This window comes from Globicephala melas, chromosome 15 (genome assembly GCF_963455315.2).
Source record: "Globicephala melas chromosome 15, mGloMel1.2, whole genome shotgun sequence".
NCBI lineage: Eukaryota > Metazoa > Chordata > Mammalia > Artiodactyla > Delphinidae > Globicephala > Globicephala melas.
This window is the reverse complement of record NC_083328.1, coordinates 69,537,436-69,562,494: the sequence shown is the minus strand read 5'-3', so window position 1 is coordinate 69,562,494 and position 25,059 is coordinate 69,537,436. Positions and strand designations below refer to the sequence as shown.

General features: G+C 47.0%; 1 protein-coding gene across 16 annotated transcripts in view; it reads left to right on the top strand.

The window, feature by feature from the left end:
* Window positions 1–25,059, top strand: part of PTPRT (protein tyrosine phosphatase receptor type T) — a 1,174,296-nt gene that overhangs the window by 381,531 nt on the left and 767,706 nt on the right. For all 16 annotated transcript variants that reach the window (XM_060285697.1, XM_060285704.1, XM_060285700.1 and 13 more), the window contains exon 2: window positions 12,672–12,797. In XM_060285697.1, the coding sequence (XP_060141680.1) occupies window positions 12,672–12,797 (126 nt within the window). The remainder of the gene's footprint in view (window positions 1–12,671; window positions 12,798–25,059) is intronic.

Here is a 25,059-nt window from a genome sequence, read left to right as displayed (position 1 = left end):
TGGTGCCTAGACTAATGTCTGGCACACAGTAGTTACCCGATCTAGGATTATTGAATGTCATTCAAGCATGGGCTGTTAATTCAGACAGATAATAAGGAGGCATGAGAATCGCCAAACTGGAGGAGTTTACTGGTTTTGCATGCAGGAGACATGATCATAGCGTTGAGAAGGCTTGTGCTTTGGGGTCAGATTGAAAGTAATTTGATTCCTGACTCTGCCCTTTACAAGCTGTGTACCCTTGAGGAAGTTACTTAACCTTTCTGAGCCCCAGATTCCAACTTTGCAAAATTGTACATTGAATCCCAAAGAGCAACTCACAGGGCTGCTGTAAGAGAAATAAGGTAGTGCTTGTAAAGAACCTGCCACTTAATTATTTAAAGTTATACAGAGTAGGCACAGAAGGCTGATTTTTCCCAAGGTGAAACTTGGGAAAGCTTTGAATGACCTGAAGATGTTCTCTCCCAGGGATTCTTGATGTGATTATTACAAGAGTCCACTCCTCGCTGGGCCAGGTAGGAGCACTTGGCTGTCGTCTCTCCTGAGGTTCTCTAGGGCATGTCACTAATGGAGCTGAGGTTTACAGTGAGGTCAAAGGGAGCACCAGAGACCCAGTGAGAGCCATGTGTGGACCATGTGACTCCTCATGACCTTGAACCTTCAGGACAGTGAGTGGAGACCCAGGAGCCTGACCTTGTTGGTCTTGCTGGACCAGGGCTCAGGATGTGTGGCTGCTTCTCTTTCCTTTTTTCCTTTGAAAAAATTATGTGTTAAAAATAAGGCAGGGGCTTCCCTGGTGGTGCAGAGGTTAAGAATCTGCCTGCCAATGCAGGAGACATGGGTTCGAGCTCTGATCAGGGAAGATCCCACAGGCTGCGGAGCAACTAAGTCTGTGCACCACAACTACTGAGCCTGCGCTCTAGAGCCCGTGAGCCACAACTACTGAAGCCCGCACTCCTAGAGCCTGTGCTCCGCAACGAGAGAAGCCACCGCAATGAGAAGCCCGCGCACCGCAACAGAGAGCAGCCCCCGCTCACCGCAACTAGAGAAAGCCCGCGCGCAGCAGTGAAGACCAAACACAGCCAAAAATAAATAAATAAAATAAATTTATTGAAAAAACAATAAGTCAGTTTCAGAAGAAGAGGTGTTTAGCAAGCCAGATATTCCTGTAGAGGTAGCAATGTTAGTGGTCACTTAGGGTTATGACCTAGTGACTAAGACTGTGGTGTTTGGAATAGGACTGCCTTGGTTCAAACCCCAATCCAGCCACTTCCTAGCTGTGAGATTTGGGGCAGGTTATGTAGCTGGTTCTTAGTTTCATCATGCATAAAGCATGGGTAGTAATAGTACCAATATCATGAGGCTCCTTGAGGATTAAATGAGAATATTTCATCGCAAATTTAATCACTTTGTACAGTATACAGTAAGCACTCAATCAGCACCAGCAGCTGTAATTATTGTTCCCACTTCACAGATGAAGAAGTGGAGGCTCGAGATTTTCTCTGACCTACCAGAGGTCATAAAGAAGGTGCCAGAACCAAGCTGGGCGCCAACCTCTGTTGCCGTCTTGCACTCCTGACACTTCGTCACACTCCATTCATTCATTCATTCTGAGGCATGTATTGAGTTTCCCTTAAGCTCTCAAGCGTCAAAGTGCCAGGCTCTTTGATATGTCCTGAGGATTAGGTGGGAAAGATCATGGGCGTATGCTTCCTGCTCCAGTGGACTTAAACGGGTGGTGGGCAGACAGGAAATAAACAAATGAGTAAATGAATAATTGCAGAGTCACTCAGGGGGTGTGAATAACACCATCGAACAGAAGCAAGACGGTATGTTAGAGAAGAATTGGGGAAGAGAGGAAGTTGATTCCCGTGGAATGTTCAGAGAGGCTTCTCTGAGAAGGTGGCGTTTGATGTGGGAGATGCCCAGGGCCAGCCACGTGAAGCGCTAAGGTGAGAGTGTTCCAGGCAGGGGGAACAGCAGTGCAAAGACTCTGAGGCCATCCGGCTGACTTGGGCTTCCGAGGTCTTCAGAAGATGACACGACTCCTGCCAGAAAGTAGTGTCAGCCCTTTCTTCTGTGTAGAGGAAACCTTTACTCACCTTTCCCAGCCGATCTAAAGTTTCCCTGAAATGGGTTATGACCCTCGGCCATCTCTTTCTTTCACTGCTCCCTCAAAAATAAAAATGAAAAAAAGACATCACCACGGTGTGAGAAGAGATGAAAGATGCTATTCCGGCTTCTGAGTGGGCAGAGCTCTGGCCCGGGGCCAGGGGAGCTGGCTTCCATCACAGCTCTGCACCCCTCTCTTTGCAGCCTTGTCCTTTTGATGCCTGTCTGCCCACCTGTACATTTAGGAGCTGGGCAGATGACCCCTTCCCTCTTGAAACGTGGCAGAGCAGCGGAATCCCTGAATCTGCTCCCGGGTTGTTTGGGGGAAACAGAAACAGAGTTGCTGGGTTGGGTGGGGCCGCTGTTCAGGCTGGTGGACTCTCCAGCTGGTCTCCAAATTGAGCCATCTTCACTTTAACCGGAGGTGACCACTGTCCCTCAGCCACCCCCATCCTCTTGGCAGGGTGAAGCTGAGTGCTGACCCCACACATGCGCGCCTCCTTCGTTCTTTCCTCCTGGTCACAATGCAGAACAGCATGTGCTGAGACGTTGCCTGCGGCAGAGCAGACGGCCCTCTTCCCTGCTGTCTCCGGGAGCCTGGGAGGGCTGGCACATATGAGGAGATGGAAATCTGCCTGCCACATTCCACTGTGCTCTCTTCTTGTAGGACATTAAGATGCACCAGACTGAGGCCCGCGGCAGACACCGCAGGGAAGCTGGTCTGAACAGAGGCTTTTATTTCCAGGGGACACCTGGCCCTCCTGTATCCCACCAGCATCCCAGCAAATGTAGCTGGGTGATACGTGGATGCACAGTCACCATCTCCCAGGGTGTCAGAAATCGAAGTGCCCTTTGAGAGAGTTTAATTTATTCCTTTGTTACCTGGGAAGAATCTCTGACCTGCGAGGTTAGGTGAGTTGCCTGAGGTCACACAGCAGTAAGTGGCGAATGAAGCTGGGAGTGACAGCGCATATCAATAGCTTATCACCATGGGCACTGCTGATTCATACAGGTTGTGTTGGACCAGCTCAGATAGTTTCTTTAAAATATTTTATTTGTTTTGAGATTATGCAACGTGGACACAGACAACGTAGCTATCTTTCCCATTTCTAATACATACATTGGGATTAAATATTAATTTAACAAATTCTTACTTAGAATCTACTATGTGCCAGGCACCGTTCCAAGTCTTTACACTTACCGAATCCTCATCACAACCCCCAAGGGATGGGCACTATGGTTATCCTCGTTTTACAGATGAGGAATTGAAGCACATAGAGGTTAAATAACCTGGTCAAGGTCACACAGTTTAAAAAAAAAAAAAAAAAAGCTGGGATGCTGGCTCCAGAGTCCATAGCTTTAAACCCTACGGATGCTCAGTTTCACTGGTCAGAAACCATCATCCACCATGCAAGGCGGGCCCGCCCGAGGGACACTAATCTCCTTGAACTCTTTAGTTCTCTCAAAGAGAGAAAACACTGGAGTCTGGAGCGGGTGTGAGGGTGTTGGAACAGGTTCTAGAAGGTCGCTGTTTCTGTTAGCTTTGTCTTTTCCTGCTCCACTGTGCTGCCTTGGAAGTCAGAACACATCTCTGGTCTAGAAGACACCCAGCAGCAAGGTCATTATTCTCTGTTGAAGTCCCTTTGCTTGCTTCCACCTTTGTTGTTTTCCTGGGTTTATTATAATGGGCCAAATTAACCTGAGTTGCCTCCCAGAGTCTCTGGGAGAAAGAACCAAATGAACAGATCAGACCCTGTTTCCCTGGTCCTTGGGGAATGCCTGAGCCATCAGAGAGACATCATCTTATTTATAATAAATGCACTGTTCAAAGAGCTTTAAAACATTCTTTTTCCTATTAGGAGTATTGTTTCTATCGGTTGAGTCCATGAGTGTTTGACATTAGATGACTTTATAAAACATGCTACTAATTGGATTTGTTAAAGCAAATAAATCACACACTAATTGGAACGTGCCCTGCCTTTATTTTTGCTCACTGAATTAGATATCATGGTGTGAAGGCCTTCTTATCATATTTGTGCACTTTTTTAAACACCCCCCTTGGCATAGACTTCTGCAAATTCAATTAGATATTCCCAAAAGGAATTCAATTTATGCCAGGCTGGTTTACATTCATTCCGGGGGCAAGACTCGCCTACCCGCGATAGCCTGCCCGCGATTAATAAGCCACTTAGATACTGCCCTGCCTTCAAAGTCTTTGTTGGAACAAGGGCAGCATCTTGATGACGTGGAGGCCGGCGAGCTTTATCATTAGAATGTGTGTGTCCACACAGTAGGGCTGGCTTCATGGGTGTATGGCTTGTGTAGTCACCCAGGGCCTGGCACTTGGACCCCATGCTTAGTTTAATGTTCTGCTATGGCCACGTTGAAATTCTTAATAGTTTTTAAGCAAAAGGCTTTGCATTTTGGTTTTGCACTGGGTCTCCCGTGAACGTAGTAGCTGAGGTCTGCCCTGGTTGTCAGACTTTCTGGCTAAGAAAGGAGTCCTTGATTTGAGTCTTAGCTCTGCCTCCGATCGACTGGGTGGTGTTGAGAATGTCACCTGCTCTGGCCTTGGTTTTCTCGTCTGTGAAGTTGGAGCATTACGCCTCACCCATGGAGAACACATGCTGTGATGTCCGTGAAGTGTTTATTTAAATCCAGCTACCTTTTGTGCTTCTCTCAAAAGAAGCCGGCAGTGTAGCTACAGGCCGGGAGTGTAGCTTTGGAAGGCAGTGGCTAACATGTCCCCCCTTGCACTTCTGGGAGGAAGGAAGAGACGTTCTACAACTGAGAAATGGGAAGGAGGTATCCAAAGCGCATGACATCAAACACTCAAATGGTGAAACACGGTAATTTTCTGTGACCGTGTTAAAATTGGAAATTTTTATGGCATCAAAGCAAAGGTCGCAAACTACAGCCTGCAGGCCAGTTCTGGACCTTCACTGATTTTGTACTCTACCCACAAAGGAGGATTGGTGTTTACATTTTTAAATGTTTAGACAACTCAAACGAAGAATACTGTTTTGTGATGTGAAAAATCATAGGAAATTCAAAGTGCAGTGTCAGTAAATCAAGTTTTATTAGAACATAACTCTGCCCATCTTTCTTTGTGGCTTCTAGCTGCTTCTGCTCCAATGGCATTGCTGAGTCATAGTGACAGAGACCCAGTGGCCTTCTGTGGTGGGCAGAATTCCAAATTGGTCCCCAAGATTACTGGTCCCCGGTATTCATGTCTTGTATAATCCCCATCCTTTGGGAGGGACTCTGAATGGGATAGATTTCACTGTTATGATTAGGTTATGTTAGTGACCAAGGTGAAGGAATTTCACAGATGCAATAAAGTTCCCAAGTTGGTTGACTTTAGTTAACCAAAAAGGAGAAGATCTTGGTTGGGTGGGCCTGACTGAATCAGATGAGCCCTTAAAAAGGATGGAGTCTTACCCAGAAAGAGATGTGAGACATGAGAGGGTTTATGGCAGGAACTGTGGGTAGTTTCTAGGGGCTGAGAGTGGTTCCTAGATGATGGCCAGCCAGAGAGGAGGGACCTTGATCCTATAATTACAAGGAACTGAATTCTGCGAAACACCATGCAAAAGATGACCCGGGCTCCAGAAAGTAAAGCAGGTCCCCTGATACTTTGACCTCAGCCTTGTGAGGCCCTGATAAGGTGCAGCCTTGTCCGTACCTCTTACTTGCGGAAACCAGGAGATAATAAATAGGTGTTGTTTTGAGTTTGTGGTAACTTGTTGGGTAGCAAGAGAAAACCAGTACACCTGCAAGGTGAACGTCTTTAATATCTGGCCCTCTACAGAAAATGTCGTTTGACCCCTGTCTTAGGGAGTGGGGGTAGTTAGACTTAACCTCCATTCATAGACATACTTATATAAATATATACTTACATAGCTCAAGTACAGTGCCTGGGAAAGAGCAGAAGCCCAGAAAACCGTTCGTTTCTCTTCCGAATTCAATTCTGTTCAAGAATACACAGGATCATATCTGAGAAATGCAGGAGCAGACACATTTATATTTTTATTGAATTCTATTCCGCTCTCGTTTTCAAAAGAGGAGCTCATGTTTAAAAAAATTCTGATTGGCACTATAAACTTTATTTATGCTTTAATGTATCTTAAAGTATGTATCCTGCACTATTTTTACTTCCCTTACAGATGCTGATATGCTATACATTACCAAACCCAAATGGATTTTCAAAATCCAATTTCCTTGCTACCGTTTTCCATTTCTCTGTTGACTTTATATGCTTGACTCACATCAGAGCATCTGGGGCCTTTGCTACCTTTTGACCTCAACCTGTCCAGGAAAATAGCTTCTCTGTCCCTGTGTAGAGAGATAGCGCTGGGTCCTCCCTCGGCCTGTGGCTGCACTGCTCTGTCCTCCCTCAATTATTGGGGTATTCTCCAAACCAGGACATGTGCTTTGGAGGCTGAGCCCAATTCTGGGGGTGGGGGTCGTTTTAGGAGATTTTTGTTTTCTTCCAAAATGATAGTGATGGAGTTGGTATCAGTTGAATGGGACCAGTTTAAAACAGAATGAGGCGAGCATCCAAATGAGTGTCTTTGGAGGATCTCTCCAGCGATAAGTCTTCCCCAAGTAGCCTGCCACAAACACCTGCAGAGATGGTCTGGACCCTTTTTTAGCAGGTGTTATGTGCCAAGGGATTCCACCGAGAGAGAGAGAAACATAATTTTTTTTGCGGTACGCGGACCTCTCACTATTGTGGCCTCTCCCGTTGCGGAGCACAGGCTCCAGACGCGCAGGCTCTGGACACACAGGCTCAGCAGCCATGGCTCACAGGCCCAGCCGCTCCGCGGCATGTGGGATCTTCCCGGACCGGGGCACGAACCCGTGTCCCCTGCATCGGCAGGCGGACTCTCAACCACTGCGCCACCAGGGAAGCCCGAAAAACATAATTTTTGAAAGAGCAAGAGGAGCCGCAAGGAGACTCAGGATCGTGCGTTTGAGTATTTCATGCTGGGAGTACACGGGAAGCTAGTCTCTCCTTCCTTCTCTTCCCTTTGGTAGCTCTCAGTAGCTCGTCCTTGGGCTGGTGGCATGGCGCTGCCTCTCTGGGGCTCCTGAGAGTTCCCAGGCCTTTCTGAGCCTCTGGAATCCTTAACCTTGACCACTGGAAGGTTCCTTCGTGATCCATCTTGCACCCCAGAAAATGAAGGCCCAGAAAGGAGGAAGGAAGGTGAGCTAGAGGGGCTGCACCCTCTGGCAGTGTAGATCATTGCCAGAGTGTATAATCTTGAGCTCATAACCACTCTATTTGTCGGTCTGTTGGCTGAGAGGAAGAAAATTCAGGGAGGCTTGCTAAAAAAATATTTATCAAGTATATTTTCTCTCCTGAATAGCTTTCAAAACTTATCTCTGGGTCAAGTCAGATCGACAGGGAGCAGGTGTCTAGACTGTGTCATATTGGGCTCCAGTGAGTTGCTTTTCCTAAATTGTATATTTGGGTGATGCTATCAATTTATATGGAGAATGCTTATGAGAAATAGTCTCATGAAATTGGCCACGTGCCCCATGTGTGGATGCTGTCTTAGATATTGTTCATTATGGGCTATGGGATTTCTGTTGCCAGTACCCCTTTGGAGACGTTCTCGTGTGATCTAAGCACCTGGAATGGTTGTAATTTACCTGAGCCATTTGGCTTTTATTGTATGAACACAGAGTGTCCAGTATCTGAACAGATTGTCCTTTTTCTCTTGGCCTCCGGAAGCTCAGAGTCAAATAGGTAACTCCCTTTCAGCAGGTGGACATTTGGGAAATTGCAGGGTGGACTTGTAACTCTCTCCTTCTGTCCTGCTTGTCTTTCTTCTCCTGTCCTCAATTTGCCTTTTGCCATCATGCTGTACTTCCTTCTTCTGTGTTTGTCCATCCACTGTGGCTGGACTTGAGTTGATAGAGGGTAGATTGGTAACCAGTTACCACATGGTCTATGGTTTTTGTTTTTTTTTTGGTCTATTTTCTTGATCTATACAAAGCACAGGGATACTTCAGACGATCACTAGGCCATGCATCCTGCTTTGCTGGAAGCCCAGGAGCTGCACAGAAAAGTCATGAACCATGTGTACCCCTGGAGTTTGGACATACATGTGTGATAAAGTGCAGGACAGGGGCCTGTTCCTAGAAACTCTTCTGTATTGAGAGACACTGAGGTCCACACAATAGATGACAAATTCTGGCAGCGTGGCATAGAACTGACAGGTGGGCCTGGCTGTCCCAAAGAAATAGTGGCTCAAAATAGAATGTAAGGCTGCTTTCGGCTCTACTTTAAGCCAGCCCCTCTTCAAGGGAAACAGAGGGCTGTGGTCTGAAAATAAGAACCAGGTCACTGGGGCCACAGGCCTGCTGCTGTGGGACCCCAGTATCAAAGAACAGACTGTTGGAAAGACATTGGCTCAGTGGCTGCAAGTTGAAGTGGTCACCAGAGCTTCGCAGGTGGAGGCAGTGAGGTGCCCGGGGGTGGCTGTGAAGAGGAGAGGGGTCCCTACCCTGTAGAGGGCCAGGACCTGCCAGCACTCAGCTCGGGGGCAGCTGAGCAGGCCATCTACCATTGGGTGGAGGAAGGGAGGTGAGGGGTGGACGACTGACCTGATCCAGGAGACTAGGGGCAAATGATTGATATGACCTTGCTTGGGATATGTAAGCTGGGATGCCCAGAGGTATAACTGAGCCCTCCTAAATCTTGTCTAGAACACAGCTGAGAATTGGATTAATTAGACCATTAAGTAAAATTTATTAATAATTTTTCCTTTGAGCTTCGACATATCTCTGTAAAAGTGTGTTTTGCATCACACCCTCAAGTGTATGTTTGTGCGGTTATCTTTCCCTGTCCTCTGCAAACCTTGTGAGGGTAAGAATCATATCTGTCAATCCTGTGCCCCTGCACAGACCTGTAAAAAACAAAAAACAAAAAACGTCATTAAATGTTTCTAGGATAATAAGCAGGGTAATGAATTCAAATGGGAAAGACACAACCACCTTGGAAGCACTTTATCTTCCTAACCCCCTCTCATCACCTTGTAAGTGAAAGGCTTGGTCCTTGGTTTCTGGGGAATACATTCGTTCTCTGGTCTATTAGAAAGAGCATGGGTTCTGTGGTTAGGTCACCATAGATTTACACTTGCCTCTGACACTTTCCTTCTGTGTTACCTGAGCAGGTCGTTTAACCCTTTAATGCATCAATTACCTTATACTTAGGTAGGGATAAAAATCTACTTCACAAAGTTGCGAGGATTAAGTGAAAGCAAAGGTGACAGTGTCCGTAATCAGTGCCTAGTTTATTGCCTGACATGGAGCAAATGCTCAAGAGAGCACGCTTCTTATATTAGTCAGGATGTGCAAGGCTCTGCTATGGTAATAACTAAGCCCTAAGATGTCAGTGGCATATTAAGACTAGAAAAGTCGGCATTTTGCTCCTGTTATGTTCAATGACAGTATTACCGGTCAGGCGACTGTCTGGGTGACACACCTCCAATGAATGTCTCAGGGATCTAGACATCTTTCTTCCTTTGATGGCATTGCCTTCAAGTACACCTTTGAAGGTCTTCACAGTGGGGTGAGAAGGATTGCTAGTAAGAGATTATTTTGGGGGGGCTAGTCTTGCACATGGTGAGTATCACTTTATTGCACATTTCCAAGGTTTACCACATGGTTTTCCCCAGATGCAAGGTGGCCTGAAAATACAGAGTTCTTGTGTGCCCAAGAGAGAAGACCTCAACAGTTCGCCATGCACCTAGCGTCATCTTGGCCATGCTTTCTTTCTGTAGCCCTGGATGCTATCTCAGTTTAGGACGATTTGTCAGTTCTGCCCGTGAACACTTGAGATGCTGCAGGCTCCCCTCGCTTGCTAATTCCAGCACATCGGGATCTGGATGTTGTCAGTGGCTTTGACGTGGTTGGTTTATCTTCCACAGGCTGGGAGACAGGCTCCAGTGAGGCAGCGGTGGTGTAAGGATGGGAGGGTGGCCCTCTGAGCAATTGGAACTGTTGCTGCTGCTACTATTTTCTAAATTTTAAATGGAGTGTGTTGTGTTTTCGTCTCTGTGGCATTCACTGTGCTGTTCTGGTCAGAGAAGGTCTATAGAGGAAGTGATTTGGGGGAGGATATAGTTTGGAATTTTCAGGCAGGCAATATGGGGAAGAAGCTTTCTAGGTATTAGAAGTGATACGTAAGTATGAGACTGGAAAGAGCAGGTGGAGCTTGGGGACCGCTGTGGGCTCACTGTTACTGGAACGTAGTTTGGTCTCTGTCTGGCATCCCATTCACATTTATGGGTTCATTCAATCAATGGATATTTCTTAAGCCCATCCTCTGTTCCAGTGCCATTCCCAGCCATTCTGAAGCTTACTGTCTAGTGGAAGCTGGTTGATTGCCTCTGTCCTTGCCTTTCAGAGGTCTCCCTTGTCCACTCTATCTGGGATGAAGTCTCCTCTGCTTTCTTCCCCTGACCTTTCCTCTTGTCTCTTGCCTCTGACACTTGGGACTTCCATTCTTGTCTGTTGACCCTTGTCCATCCACACTGGGCATTGCCCTTCTTCCCTTTGTTTCCCGAAGCACCAGGGACACAGGGCTGTTGTATGTCGCCAGCTCTCAGTGTGGAGTTGGATGTAGTGGAGGGACGTTACATCATAGGACAGGGAACTGTCTCCAATTCATGGTCAGAAAGGCTTCCTGGACCCACGTCAGCCTAGGGGTCCTCTCAGTCACCCCAACCGCATCCTTCGTAGCACATACAGGAATGCAGTGTTACTTACTAGTTTGCCTGTTTACTGTCTGTCTGCCTCACTCAGGCTAGTGATAGCATGCCTCTTTTGTAAACCACTGTAGAGATAGCACCTTGTACTCTCCTGGATCTACCCTAAGAGCTCAATTAAATAATTGTGAATGAAAGAACGAATCAATGAAAGTAAACAGAAATTTTAGTTTCTACCAGTTCATCAGCCATTTCGCATCACAGGAGATTTCTCATTGGCTTACACCTTCTGTAGGTGTCTGCTTTACAATGTGTTTCTTGGATCTCTCTCTCTCCCTCTCCTTCCCTCTCTCTTTAGGTGTCTATACTGCAAATTCCTGTTGCTTTTTAGTGCAAAGCTATTTAATTCTCTCAACTCAAGCCCCAACCCTTGCACTACCAAAACAGGTCCAGCTCTCCTTTGCCCAGCCCAACTCTTCTGGGTTTCCATACTCTGCAAGAAAGGAAGTGGAGAGAGCTTTGCCATCATAGGTTTACTTTAGCAGTGTGTATCAGATCTGTCAACAGGCCTTCCACCAGCACTAAGCAGAGGAAATCCCAGGTCTGGGGGTAGAGAAGGGATTTTGTCCTTTGTTGCTAATGGAGACAATGGTGCGATATTACATGAGGCTGCAGACACAGGAAGGGGCTAGCAAGGGATGGTTTCTGTACGTGGAGGAGAACCATGCATGTGGTTTGGATGTGTGATAGGGGAACCAATGGTTGTTTAGGGGAGGGAGATTGTGATGTGATGAGGTCTGAGCAGTAAAGAGACAAGAAAGGGCAGTGGGACTATGGACCCGCGTGTGAAACGCGGTCCTGGTGCTTTCTCTGTCCCTCTGTGCGTCCTGCCAGCTCACCCCGGAGTACTCTGCCTCTTGGCTGTGCTCATGGAGACGCTCCTGAACTTTAGAGCCCTGATTAGTTCTCCTCTTCCTCTTCCCCTTCCCCTTCCAGCATATAGTCACCTCCTGCTTCTCTGGAGAGACCAGCATTTCCTAGTTGGAGCCCCAATTCCATGCCACACATCTCCCTTAATGTCACCTGGAGGGGACTTAGAGCCCATAGCATATGCTCAGCAAAATCCAGCTTACACAACTCATTGCAAAGTGGTGGGTGATGGACGGCTTGGACTTTTAGGGAGAAGCTTTAAATACTGTCAGCCTTGACTGTATTATCTCCCAGGTGCATGATTGTCTAATTCTCTACACATTTGATTTTTACTCCACGAAAACTTCTTTTATAGGGAAGGAGGTGGGTGTTGAGAATTTATTCTGTGCCAGTTTTTGTATGTTTTTCCATTTAATCCTCCTGATATTTCTGTCAAGTGGATCTTTCCCTCCATATTCCAGGTGAGGAAACTGAGACACAGATGGCGGAGCATCTGGTCCAAGCTGACCCAGCTTTGCAAAGCTGAGATTCGTGTCTGGTTTTTCAAGACTCTGAAGCTAGTGCTTGCTCTGCAGCCTTGCAGCATCTCTCCATGTTGGAGGAAGCAATTACAGAGGCATGCCCTGGCATTCATTTTTCCTGCTGAGAATGAGACATTGCTGTTTACTTTCTCAGGAAGGAAGATTGAAATCAATGTAACTAGCCTTATTAACTTTTTTAAATAGGGGGCCTGCAGATGCCAATGTCTTTCTTGAGAGCGCCAAAGCAAATATAAAAATCCAATTTGCTTGCCTGAAAAAAAATCTCCAGAGTTTAAAATTCAAAGCTGTAAATGAAGAGCTGATGAGACGGGGGTAACGAACCAAGCCCCAGACACAAGGGTATATTTACTCACGTCTCTTTTGTCTGCAGGTGGCTGTTCCTTTGATGACCACTACAGCAACTGTGGTTACAGCGTGGCCCTGGGGACCAATGGGTTTACCTGGGAGCAGATTAACACGTGGGAGAAACCAATGTTGGACCCAGCGGTGCCTACAGGTACGTGACCAACTGTGTTTCAGGCTCTGTTGGGGGTGGTAGCTTTTATGATGACTCATGGGGAAGAACTTTCTTCTGGATCAAGCTGTTGGGGAGGGCAGTAGATAACTTTGTTGGTAATAAGTTCCCCATCCCCAGAGGTATGCAGACCAAGGCTGGGTGAATTCTTAAGCATATGGACGAAGTCATATGTCATCTGGATTCAGGACATTTTAGGATTTCTTTTAGCTTTGAGATTCTAAGGTTTAGCTACCAGTGGGGCATCACTGAGTTTTGTCTGGGAGGCTGATAGTAGTGGGATTTGGGGGGAAGAAAGCTTCTCAAGAATTTGAGGTCACTGTTTTCCTTCTGGGCCACACAGACATAGCTTGTATATATGTAAGGGAACCGCTACAGTCCAAATATTACTCATAAAGTTTTTGTCCCGACATTCTGAATGCCAAGTTTATCCTTCACCAGTGGGACTGAAGGCCTAATATACATTCCTGATGAATACCTGCGTGATGTAGGCCTATGAGAGTCACAGCCAATGTATTCTAGGGGAGATACACCTGGAGGAGGTGCCTTTCTGTTCTGTTTGGCCTTTCAGAGGATTGGATGACGCCCACCCACATTGGGGAGTACTGTTTGCTTTATTCAATTCTCCAGTTCAAACGCTAATCAAGTCTGGAAACACCCTCATAGACACACCCAGAAATAATGCCAGGTATAAATACCAGCTGTTTGGGCATCCCTTAGCCCAGTCAAGTTGACACACAAAATTAACCATCACACCACGGATGGCCTCAACTCTCCCCATGACTTCAGTTGCCGTCAGACATCTCTTAGGAACTCGTGTACACAGCCCACTGCCCGGATGCCTTGTCCTCCCAGCTGCTCTGAGACACAGCTTTGCCAGGATGTCATTAAGCTGGAGAGAGATGCTCAGAGATGTCTAGGTGAGGGTGTGGCCCGTGTGACCTTATTGACTCTGAGTTTGGCCCCAAAGCAGGAGGCTACTGGATGGCTCTATCTAGTTCCTATTAAGGGCATCCGTTGTTTGTGTACGTTTCTCCCGAGTATAGACACAGCCCCAGGTACCGTAAAGCTGCGACATGGTACGAAATTGAGCTTTTCAGATCTGGTGGGATCTTGCTTGACGTGAGTGCGCAGAGTCATCAACAGCTACACGTGCCCATTAGTAAGGTGACCATGGGACAACCTCTATGCCTGTTGTCCCATCGTAGTTTTTTTAAAATGCTGACTTTACTTTCAAAAATGTCTTGGTTTACGTGATAGAATCACTTTTTCCATTGGAAACCCCAGGCGTGCAGTGCACCTCTGCTGAAGGCTACCTACCGCATCTGCTGTTCTCTGTGTGGCCAGCTTTGATGTTGGCCAAATAACTTCAGATCTTCTAGTGCATGTGTGTGCGTGGTGTGTGTGTGTGCGTGTGCGTGGTGTGTGTGTATTTGCACGCACACATAGGCTCTTTCGGCTCATCTTTAGCCCACTGGATGCCCTGTGGGGTCATGCAGACTCTCCAAACTCAACATCTCCCAAACTGAAGTCCTGATTCATCTCCATCTACTCAAGCTCTAATGCTCCTTGTCTCAAAAGGCCACTTCCTCACTCGTGCTGATTCAGGAACCCAGGGGTCACGCTTCTCTCTGACCTCTCCCCTCTCCCCTCTCCTTGTCAATCACTCCGTCCTGCCCCTTTACCTCCTGAGCCCATCGCAGGTCTGCTCACGCCTCTCTATCTCTGCCGCCGCTGCCCCGGTGCCACGCGCCGTCTCCTCTCGCCTGGGTCACTGGAAGCCTTTCACGCAGACTTCTCGGCTTCCTCTTCTGACTTTTACCCACTCTGCACAGAAGCCAGAGATTGTTCTAGAACGTAGGCCCGTTCACATTATCTCTCCCTCTCATTATCATTATCGTTCTCTCTCCCAGCTTCTGCCTAGAATCTTTTGGAGGCTTTCCTCTGGCTCTGAGAGAGGAGACCAGTGCCCTGCTGTAGCCTCCGAGGGGTCCAGCCCCCCACATCCCAGTTCCCCCTGTGTTCACTTCACACTGGCTTGCCTCAGTTGCCAGAATGCTCCAGACCCTTTCCTGCCTCAGGAACTCACGCGAGACTGGCACTCTCCGTAGAACTTTCACCTCCACCCCGTTCTCTTGTACGTCCCCTTCGTATCTCAGCTCTTGCATCTCTTCCTTAGGCCGGTGCTCCCCAGATCCTCCAGTCTGGGTCTGCTCTCTCTGTAAATGTCCCCCATGGCACCCTGCTCTTTTCCTCGGGAACACGCATCACTGATGTTACTTGTTCAGTGTACACTGTGTCGCCAGATGAGAAGGTCTATGGGAACAAGGACCACGACAGTCTTGTTCCTGGACTATCTTTACTGCTTCGTTCAGTGCGTCACACACAGTATGTACGAAATACCATTGTGTTGGATGGATGCATGGATGAATGGGCAAATAGTCTTTATCAAGTGTTTTTTTAATGAAGAAATGTCTGATAAATGTTATTAAATGCCTTTGGGCCCTTTATTAGAGCACATTTTAAATCTCTGCTACCATCCTTCCATTTTACAGATCAGAAAACCAAGGTTCCCGGCAGCCACGTGACATTGCTGCTTTTCCCACCATGCCACTTTCGCTCTTGGAAGGAGCAACCCTTGCTCCTAATCTTAATTTTCTCAGACCCTTATTATGGCACAGTGGCATTTCATAAATATTGGAGTGGACTAATACAATCTTCTGAGCTTTTCTAAATAGAGGCATTTGATGATGATTACTGAAATTATTCTGTTGTGATGCACCTGTGGGTTGCAGCAGCTCCGTGTGCTTCTTGGGCAGAGAGCCATGAAAGTGAATTTGGATTAGGTGAAATTGTTTGTTCTTCTCATGGGCAAAGGCTGAAATCTTCCTCTTCCTTCTGTAAAACCAGCAGTTTCCATCCTTTTGGAAATCTAGTGTGACTCTATGTATTCATATGTCCCACAACCTTTTACTGAGCCCCTCCCATGTGTCAGGCTCAGTGCTAGGCTCTGGGTCTGTCAGCCTCTGCCCTTTGGGCACTTCCCCTGGTCCAAAGGATGAACCCTAAACTCCTCACCACGGCCTGCAAGGTCCTGCATGATCTGGTGTCTTCTCTGAGCCCCTTTTCTCCTCTCTCAAAATGTTCCAGACACACTGGTCATGTTTCAGTTCCCTGGGCATGTCCGAGTCTTTCCTGGCTCAGGACCTTTGCACGTGCCGTACCCTCTCGCTGCAGTCGTTTTCTCTACTCTTCAGTTGCCTGGTTTTGTCAGGTCTCAGCATCACTCCTTCTCAGGGAGATGTGCCTCACTGTTCCGTCTAATGAAAGACTCCCTCGATGTTCTCACTCATAGCATCCTGTTCTTCGCTTTCAAAGTCCTCATCATCGACTTGTTACAGGCCAGCTTATTCCAATCCTGCACCGTAGCTGACTGACCCTGGGCCTTAATCCCTCTGCCTCAGTTTCTTCATCGTTAATGTGGGAACCACTGTGAGAGTTAAATGGGCTGATGCCTGTGTGAGTGTGACGTGTCTGCACATAGTAGGGCTTCATCAGTGCTGGTTCTCTTAAGTTCTTTCCTGGTTCTTACAGTCTCTGGGACTGTAAGTCTAAGTCCACCTTGGAACCTTGCCCCTTTTTCATACCCAGGATACATTGCTACCCCGAGGGAGAACACCTCTTCCATCTTGAGTCTGTTAATTCAGTGATAGACACAGCCCCTCATCCCACTCTTTTTCCTCATCCCTCTCCATGGGAAAAGCCCTCAGGCTAACATTCCAGGCTTCAGCCCTGGTTTTGCCCCCACCTCATCTTTACTGGGGCTGTCGCAGAGGATGGGGGTTACTGCACCCACAGACCCTCTCCCTAAGCCTCCATCTCGCCCAGGGAACTAACTGGAGCTGCCACTGGTTCTCAGCTCTGCCTTCTCCAACCTTGGCATGAGTGTCCACATGTCCACCCTGAGGTCCAGCCCAGGGCCCAGCAGGAGGGTCGCTGGGGGTGCTGAGGGGAGATGGAAGTGCTGTCAGTGTTCTTTTAGAGGGATTGAAGCCAGAGGAAGTGGGGCTGGGACGTTTACTTCTCTTTTTCCTTCTGATGCTTGTAGGACATTAAGTGTCAGACTGAACCTCAAGCTGCAAACCCAAGTGCACAAGAACTGAGGCATTTACATCAACCCTGAGCCTCCAGGGCGTGAGCCATTACATCGTAGCCTTTATTGGGCCTCCCCTTTCCCTAGGGCTTTACTGACGTCCTGGGACTTAAGCAGGTCATTGTGGTTTCCTCTGAGAAGCCCGCTGTCACATTCCTTGTGGTCCCTTTGGGGCTAATAATTCTGCTTCTTCTTCCCGAGGCTTGGAGCCCTTCTCCTGAGTTGAGCCAGCCCAGGTGCATCACCCAGCATCCCTTTTGGGGTCTGTTCCCTCCACGAGTACCGTCATCCAGCAGTTTGGGTCAAACAAATCCATTCCTTTCCTCCTCCCAGTGTAGGAACTTCTCCCCTCTCCTTCCTAGCCTTCAAAACCACACCCATGTTAGGCCAGCCCTTCTGGGACTCACAGTATCATCTGTTTAGTAAGTTTAGACCTTTAAAAAAAAAAAAAAACAAAGAAAGGAAGAAGGAACCCTTGACTTCAAGCAGCTTCTTCTCTCCATCCTGTACAAGTCTCTAGAGCAGAGAAATACAAAGAGCCCAGTTAGTCACCTGATTGGAAAGGGCAGGTGTTGGGAAAAATCCAGAGTAAACATATACACGTACAGACAGGAATATTTCCGCCAATCAGCCTGCCGTGGAAGCAGGCACAGATCCAGAACGGTGCTGGCTTTTCCTTCATGCCACTGGCCCCTTGGCCGCGTGTTTCTGCTTTGCTCTAACTGCTGATATGTATAGAGAGAAGGTTGGGGTCTGTTATGGGTTGAAATTTGTCCTGCAAAGAGCTAAGTGAAGGTCCTGGTCTTGGCACCTGTGAATATGATTGTATTTGGAAATAGGGTCTTTGCTGATATAATCGGGCAAAGACGAGGTCAGGCTGGTTATCTCGAGCCCTCATAGGGTGTTACTGGTGGCGGAGAAGCGACACACAGACACACAGGGGAAAGAACCATGTGAAGCCAGAGGCAGAGATTGGAACGATGCGTTTACATGCCAAGAAAAGCCAAGGATTGCCAGCAGACGCCAGAAACCAGAAGAGGCAAGGAAGGATCCTTCCTAGAGCCTCTGGGGGGGTGTAATTCCCTGCCAACGCTTTGGTTTCAGACTCCTGGACTCCAGAACTGTGAAAGAACAAGTGTCTGTTGTCTTAAGCCACCCAGTTTGTGGTAATTTGTCACGGCAGCCCTGGGAAACGATTCCTGGGTCAATTACACATCAGTACCCTGACCCCGTCACCTTTTCTACATTAGAACTCACACCCGTGTGCTGTCAGTATTGGAGCTTTCGCTTTCTTTTAAGACAACTGGCATTCACTGTGTGATCACTCTAACCAAGAATGGGGTTAGGCGTTTTCCTACACAGTTCGTCTAACGTGCCACCATCCCGTAAGTTCAGAGATATTGTCTCCTCTTTATTTTTGAGAAAACCAAGCCCCAGAGAGAGAGAAATTACATATGAAAGGAGCCAGGCTTCAACCCCCAGGATAGAGAAATATATATTGTATACGTGGTGCTGCCGTCAACTAAACATCTTTTAAGTTATTTCTTACAGTCATGATTTACGATGGCAAAAATAATGCATATTCATTGTAGAGAATATGCACGTAGGGATTGCTATAAAGAACAAAAGTCATATGTGCACACGAACTTACATAAATATCTATTTTTCTATTTAGTGCTATTTTTAAGAATTTTCCCATGGCATTATGTATTCCTCAAAAGCATGCTTTGCAAAGGCTTCATAGTTTTCCATTCCAGTGACTGTTCTATGGTTTGTTTAACCACCACGTTGTTGCATGTTTAAGTTCCTTCCACTGAGTCCTCGGTCACATTGCGGTGACTGTTCTTTTACGTAGATCTCTGTGCTCCTCTCCAACAGAAGTTACCAAATTTGCTTTACATATTTTTCTGTAGTTCTGTACTCCCTTGTGTACCGAACACAGAGTGGTTATGCTTATTTTTGAGATCTGGAAGAAGAATATCATTCACATGTCAAACATGGAATCCTGGAAATTTGCCCGTGAGTCAATATTGGGAAAACGCTTTGTGAATTCTGAAGCCCTAAACACAAGTCAGGAACCGGTGATGGTCCCCTGAGTGCACTGCGTTATGGCTCTTAGCACAGTGGACGGAGACCTTCTGGGGATGAGCAGGAGTTACGTTCTAAATAGTAATCAATCAGAGCAGTCCAAGCGCTGACCAGGCAAGGTGGACGTCAGCTGTACAAAGCAGGATGGGCTCTCCAGGGCCAACTAGAAGAGAAGCCAGCCTCTTCACAGCCTCTTCACAGTCTGTGTGCTGACCTACTTCGGTTCTCCTTACAGGCTGGGGCCCCATCTTATCTGCACGTAACTCCAGTGCCTGGGATGTAAGAGGTAGCGGTGAATGCTTGTTAAATGACCTGCTCTTATTAATAATTGAACATTCTCCTGATACGACGCCAGCATCTATCTCCAGCCTCGGCCCCCTCTCCTCTTACCTTTCCCCTTCTACATAATCACAGGAGAGAAGCCTTCATGCTTTTGTTTTGGGAATCCTGCCTCCAACCCTGCTTCTTGATTTGGGGACTCTCTCATTGTGTGGGATCTTGGTGGAGTGTGGGGCTTGCCGCCATGTGAAATTACCAGATACTTACCACCCCCAGCAGCCTGGGCGTGGCTGGACATGTGACCTGGACCCAGCCAGTTAGACCCTCCTGCCCAGGACTTATCATCTGGGGGTGGGGGGTGAGTCAGCAGCCAGAGGCTTGTGTAGCAGGTGTGTCCAGTGGAGGGGTGGCATCTGTACCACAAGAGGTTGTCCTAAAAGAGGTCACTCAACTGCCTGTTTCTTGGTCCCCCGGAACTACCTTAGTTTCTGTTCTTTTTCAAGCTGTCCTCCAGCTCTCTCTTCATGATGAGTTTCCCAGTATTCTTCCAGAACATTCCTATTTTTGAGACAGATCGTCATAGTTTTTTCTTGTTTTCAACCACAAACCCTGAAGGCCACCCCATCATGCCTGTGGCTCGAGGGTACCTCCTGTTCCCCTTCTTTTTATTGATAGAGGATGTCACCTCCTCCAGGGGGCTTTCCCTGACTGCTCTGTGCTTCTGTGGCTGAGTTTATGACACGTTTTCTCTGATTCATCACTGAGGCTGTGAGCCACTTGAGGGCATGGGCCGCCTCTCATTGCTGAATTCCTTGGGCCCTGCGTGGGGCTTAGAACAGGGCAGTTGGTCCGTATATGGACTAAATTGCCATTAGGATTATTAGTATTAGGAAAGTCAAGAGAGAAATGATATCTGGAAATGGGGGAGAACCCGGAGAGGCGGCTTCTTTCTTTGGCATTTTCACGGGACACGGGGCATCTGTGGTTTTCACATCCTGAGTGCCTCCCTTCAGCTTGACGAGGCTGGGGACTGGCTGGTCAGGGCTCTTCTGATCTAGAGTTGATTCTTGGGGAAAATAAAGGGACCCTAGGGATTACCTCTTCTTCACTCTGGGGCCTGATCTACTCTCACAGATGTGTAGATTGACTTATAACCCATGTAAGAGGCTCTCCAGTGGAAAAATGTGACTCGTCCAAAATCTGACCTACTGTTTCTTTAATGTTGTGCTTCCATTAAAATGATCTGGAAGCATAGGCCCCTAAGTGTCCTTAATCACTCCTGATGGTATTGATTGGCTTAAAGCTATAAGCTCTTATGTTCCCATTTAGTCACTGTGGGATCAATACATTTTTCCCCCTTTAGTGATAAAATATTATATATTCATTCTTAAAGAAATGCTGAGTTTGCACATATAAATTAATTCTCTCCACCCCCATCTTTTTTTTTTTTTTTTTTTTTTGCGGCACGCGGGCCTCTCACTGTTGTGGCCTCTCCCATTGCGGAGCACAGGCTCCGGACGCGCAGGCTCAGCGGCCATGGCTCACGGGCCCAGCCGCTCCGCGGTATGTGGGATCTTCCCGGACCGGGGCACGAACCCGTGTCCCCTGCATCGGAAGGCGGACTCTCAACCACTGCGCCATCAGGGAAGCCCTCCACCCCCATCTTTGTTCTCTCAGAATATCACTATGGACAAATTGATGTATATTGGGGTGGGGGGAGGGAGCCAGGGAGGGGGAGGGGAAGGAGAAAAGAAAGGAGAGAGGGAGGGAGTCAGAGAGCATATATGTATGCGGTAATAGTAACAATAATGGTAGGAAAGAGATATTTATATAGTACTTACTGTGTGGCAGGTACTCTCCTAAACACTTTAAATATAGTAGCTTATTTAATCCTTGTCATACACCTCCAATGTAGATATTATGATCTGCATTTTACAAATTAGGGAACTGGAGGCACACAAAACTTGAAGGACTTGCCCAAGTTCATAGTTAGCTTATGATGAAGCCAGGGTTTGCCCGTAGGCAGTGTGGCTTCCAACTTTGTGGTTCCTGCAATCACCTTACTCTGGTGCCTCCTTAGAATGCAGGTCACGAGGAGGATCGTGGTTCCCAGACAGCTGGGTCATCGGTCACTTTTCAGACCACTGTGTTCAGATCTAGCTTTCACCTTCCAGGGCTGCATGGTATCCCATTGGATGGATGCCCCATGGTTTATGGAACTGACACCCAAGCAATGGCAATGGGAGAACAAAACAAAAGGCAAAGTATACCCCAAATGCTCAAGTAAAAGGAAAGATCTCTGCCTCCAAACAGTTCTCAGTAAAGTTCTTCTAAAGCATCTCAGCATCAACCTGCAGTGACCCCAGTCAGTGCTAGTTTGGGCTGCTTACAGGGATGAGCAGAATTGGTAGGAAAAAAAAGGCAAGAGAATTGAAGACAAGTGTAGTGTTATTCTTGAGGAGATGGCCAAATAGTGATGGGTGCTAAGGATGGCTTGGAGAAGCCACAAGGGGTCTTTGCAGTGATCAGATAAATGGGAAAACACATCTGTTCTATACCCACATAGATGCTTGCCTTGACATTCAGTTTTCTGTGACATCACCCCTGGATTCAAAAAGTATTGAATCCAAATGGTGTAAATGAATTAACGTGATATAGACCCACGCCATTCAACTTAAACTGTGTTTCCTCCCATCCAAGTACTAACCAGGCCTGACCCTGCTTAGCTACCGAGATCAGATGAGATCGGGCTGAACAGGGTGTGAGGTGGATGGACCTAGAGTCTGTCATACAGAGTGAAGTAAGTCAGAAAGAGAAAAACGGATATAGTATGCTAACACGCATATATGGAATCTAAAAAAAAAAAAAGGTTCTCATGAACCTAGGGGCAGGACAGGAATAAAGACGCAGATGGGGAGGGGCAAGGGAAGCTGGGATGAAGTGAGAGAGTGGCACTGACATATATACACTACCAAATGTAAAATAGATAGCTAGTGGGAAGCAGCCTCATAGCACAGGGAGATCAGCTTGGTGCTTTGTGGCCACCTAGAGGGGTGGGATAGGGAGGGTGGGAGGAAGACGCAAGAGGAAGGGGATATGGGGATATATATATATACATATAGCTGATTCACTTTGTTATACAGCGGAAACGAACACACCATTGTAAAGCAATTATACTCCAATAAAGATGTTAAAAAAAAAAAAAGTGCTTCCTCTGATGACAAACCCAGATGTCAATGGCACATGTGACGAGTTTGAATAAAAGTTTCTATAATATATGGGAATGGATAAGAAACCACTACTTTTTGGAGCAAAATTTTGTGTTATTTCGGTTGTTTTAGTTTACCAGGTACAGAGGAACACGTACTTTAAAAAAAATTGAAGTATAGTTGATCTACAATATTGTGTTACTTTCTGGTGTAGAGCAAAGTGATTCAGTTATACATGTATATTATTTCAGATTCTATTGCATTATAGGTGATTACAAGATATTGAACATAGTTCCCGGTGCTATACATTAACTCGTTTATGAAACACACGTACTTTTAGTACTTTTAGATAACAGGTGTCAAATTAACAAATGTCTCCAGGCTTATGTAAGGAGAGATTTTATTTGAAAGGATTATCGCAAGAGCGGGGTGGGGGGGGGGAGAGTCTGCGGCAGTAGGGGGAGGCTGCTGTGGCGGTGTGGAGGATACCCCCCAACCATGAGATCTGCAGGGGTCTCGGAGGTCAGGCAGAAAAGGGCGTTCTGTAACGGAGAAGGGAATGAGGCTAGCGAGAACCATGTGTGGAGAAGTGGGATGAGCTGGTGACAAACCGCTGTTTTTTAACGAACCCATGTATTCCACTAAGTGGATGATGTTCTAAGGGCTTTATGTGTTTTTAACTCATTTCATACTTCAGCGGCACTGCGAGCTGGGTACTGTGCTTACCCATGTTTTACACATGAGGAAACTGAGGCCCACAATGTTGAGGAAATACCCAAAACCTAGTAGTAAAAAGAGGAGCTGAGATTTCCCCCCCACCCCCCCGCTTTTTTTTTTTTTTTTTTTTGCGGTACGCGCGCCTCGCACTGCTGCGGCCTCTCCCGTTGCAGAGCACAGGCTCCGGACGCGCAGGCTCAGCGGCCATGGCTCATGGGCCCAGCCGCTCCGCGGCACGTGGGATCTTCCCGGACCTGCGCACGAACCCGTGTCCCCTGCATTGGCAGGCGGACTCTCAAACACCGCGCCACCAGGGAAGCCCAGGAGCTGAGATTTGAATCCAGGCACTTGGTTTCAGAGTCTGGGCTCTGAACCACGACCTATTTGTAAGGTAATATATTATCTTATGAAACGTGATTTTAAATACGGAGGTGTAATGAAATCATATCTTAGATCTCATAGTACTAATTTAGATACCATTTGACTAATTCATTTACACGTGGGAAATTGTGTATATGGAAGTTGCCTGAAAACTTTTTTGTGGGGTCTTCTCACTGGGAGAGTGAGGGGGGGTGCCCTATGTCTAGTCACTGAGGGTTGACTGTCCTACTGGCTGGTTGAGTCGACTGAGCCCATCAGGGTCCACCTAAACGCAGACATGACAAGCCTGCGTGTGGTTCTGCGTGGTTTGTCACAAGGGAACATCACGGATGCCTCGGGCATCAGAGACATCTCACTGGACCACAAAGCTGACTCCCCTGGTGCATCCTCAGTCTTCTGCTGCTTCTCCCTCAGCCACTCCCGGGCCAGCCTGAGAGGAAGGTCATGGTGATGCCAGCCTGGAGCAGTGCGTGATGTTTTCTTGGTTTGTTTATGTGACTGCGCAGCTGCTCCAGGGGCTGGGGCTCCTTTAAGTGAACACCTTGTTTTGGAATATGTGGATTGCCTTGTCTTTAATGAGGAAACAGTCTTTCTTTATGCTTGGAATATGATAGTATATAATTTGAATTGTAGATATATATTATGAGAGATTTGATAAGAAAAGGAAATTATAGTTTAATATAAACACAGTGGTTTTGGGGGGTAATTTGGTGAAATAAGATGGCTGTGTGACTCCATGAAATAAGGTCCAGTAATCTGGAAAACCCAATAATACATCATAGTCCTATTTGGGAGTGTCCTAGACCTGCAGTGTCCAGTACAACGGCCACCAGCTACACGTGGCTGCTGAGCACTTGAAAGGAGCACTTGGTCCTTTATGTGTCAAATACACACCATATTTCAAAAACTTAGTATGGGGCTTCCCTGGTGGCGCAGTGGTTGAGAGTCCGCCTGCCGATGCAGGGGACGCGGGTTCGTGCCCCGGTCCGGGAAGATCCCACATGCCGCGGAGCGGCTGGGCCCATGAGCCATGGCCGCTGAGCCTGCGCGTCCAGAGCCTGTGCTCCGCAACGGGAGAGGCCACAGCAGTGAAAGGCCCGCGTACCGCAAAAAAAAAAAAAAAAAAACTTAGTAGGAAAAAAATTTTTAAATCTCAATTATAATTTTTGTATAATTTTATAATTTTTATATAAAATTTCAGCTGCATGTTGAAACGGTATATTTTAGATATGCTGGGTTAGATAAAATAAATTGTTAAATTAATTTAATCCATTTCCTTTACTTTTTAATGTGGCTACTCAAAAGTTTAAAATTACATACGTGGCTCACATTATATTTCTGTTGTCCAGTGCTGCCCCAGATTATCAGATTTTTATTGGGCCAACTGTACTCCACAGGGATGTCTCTTTTGATAATA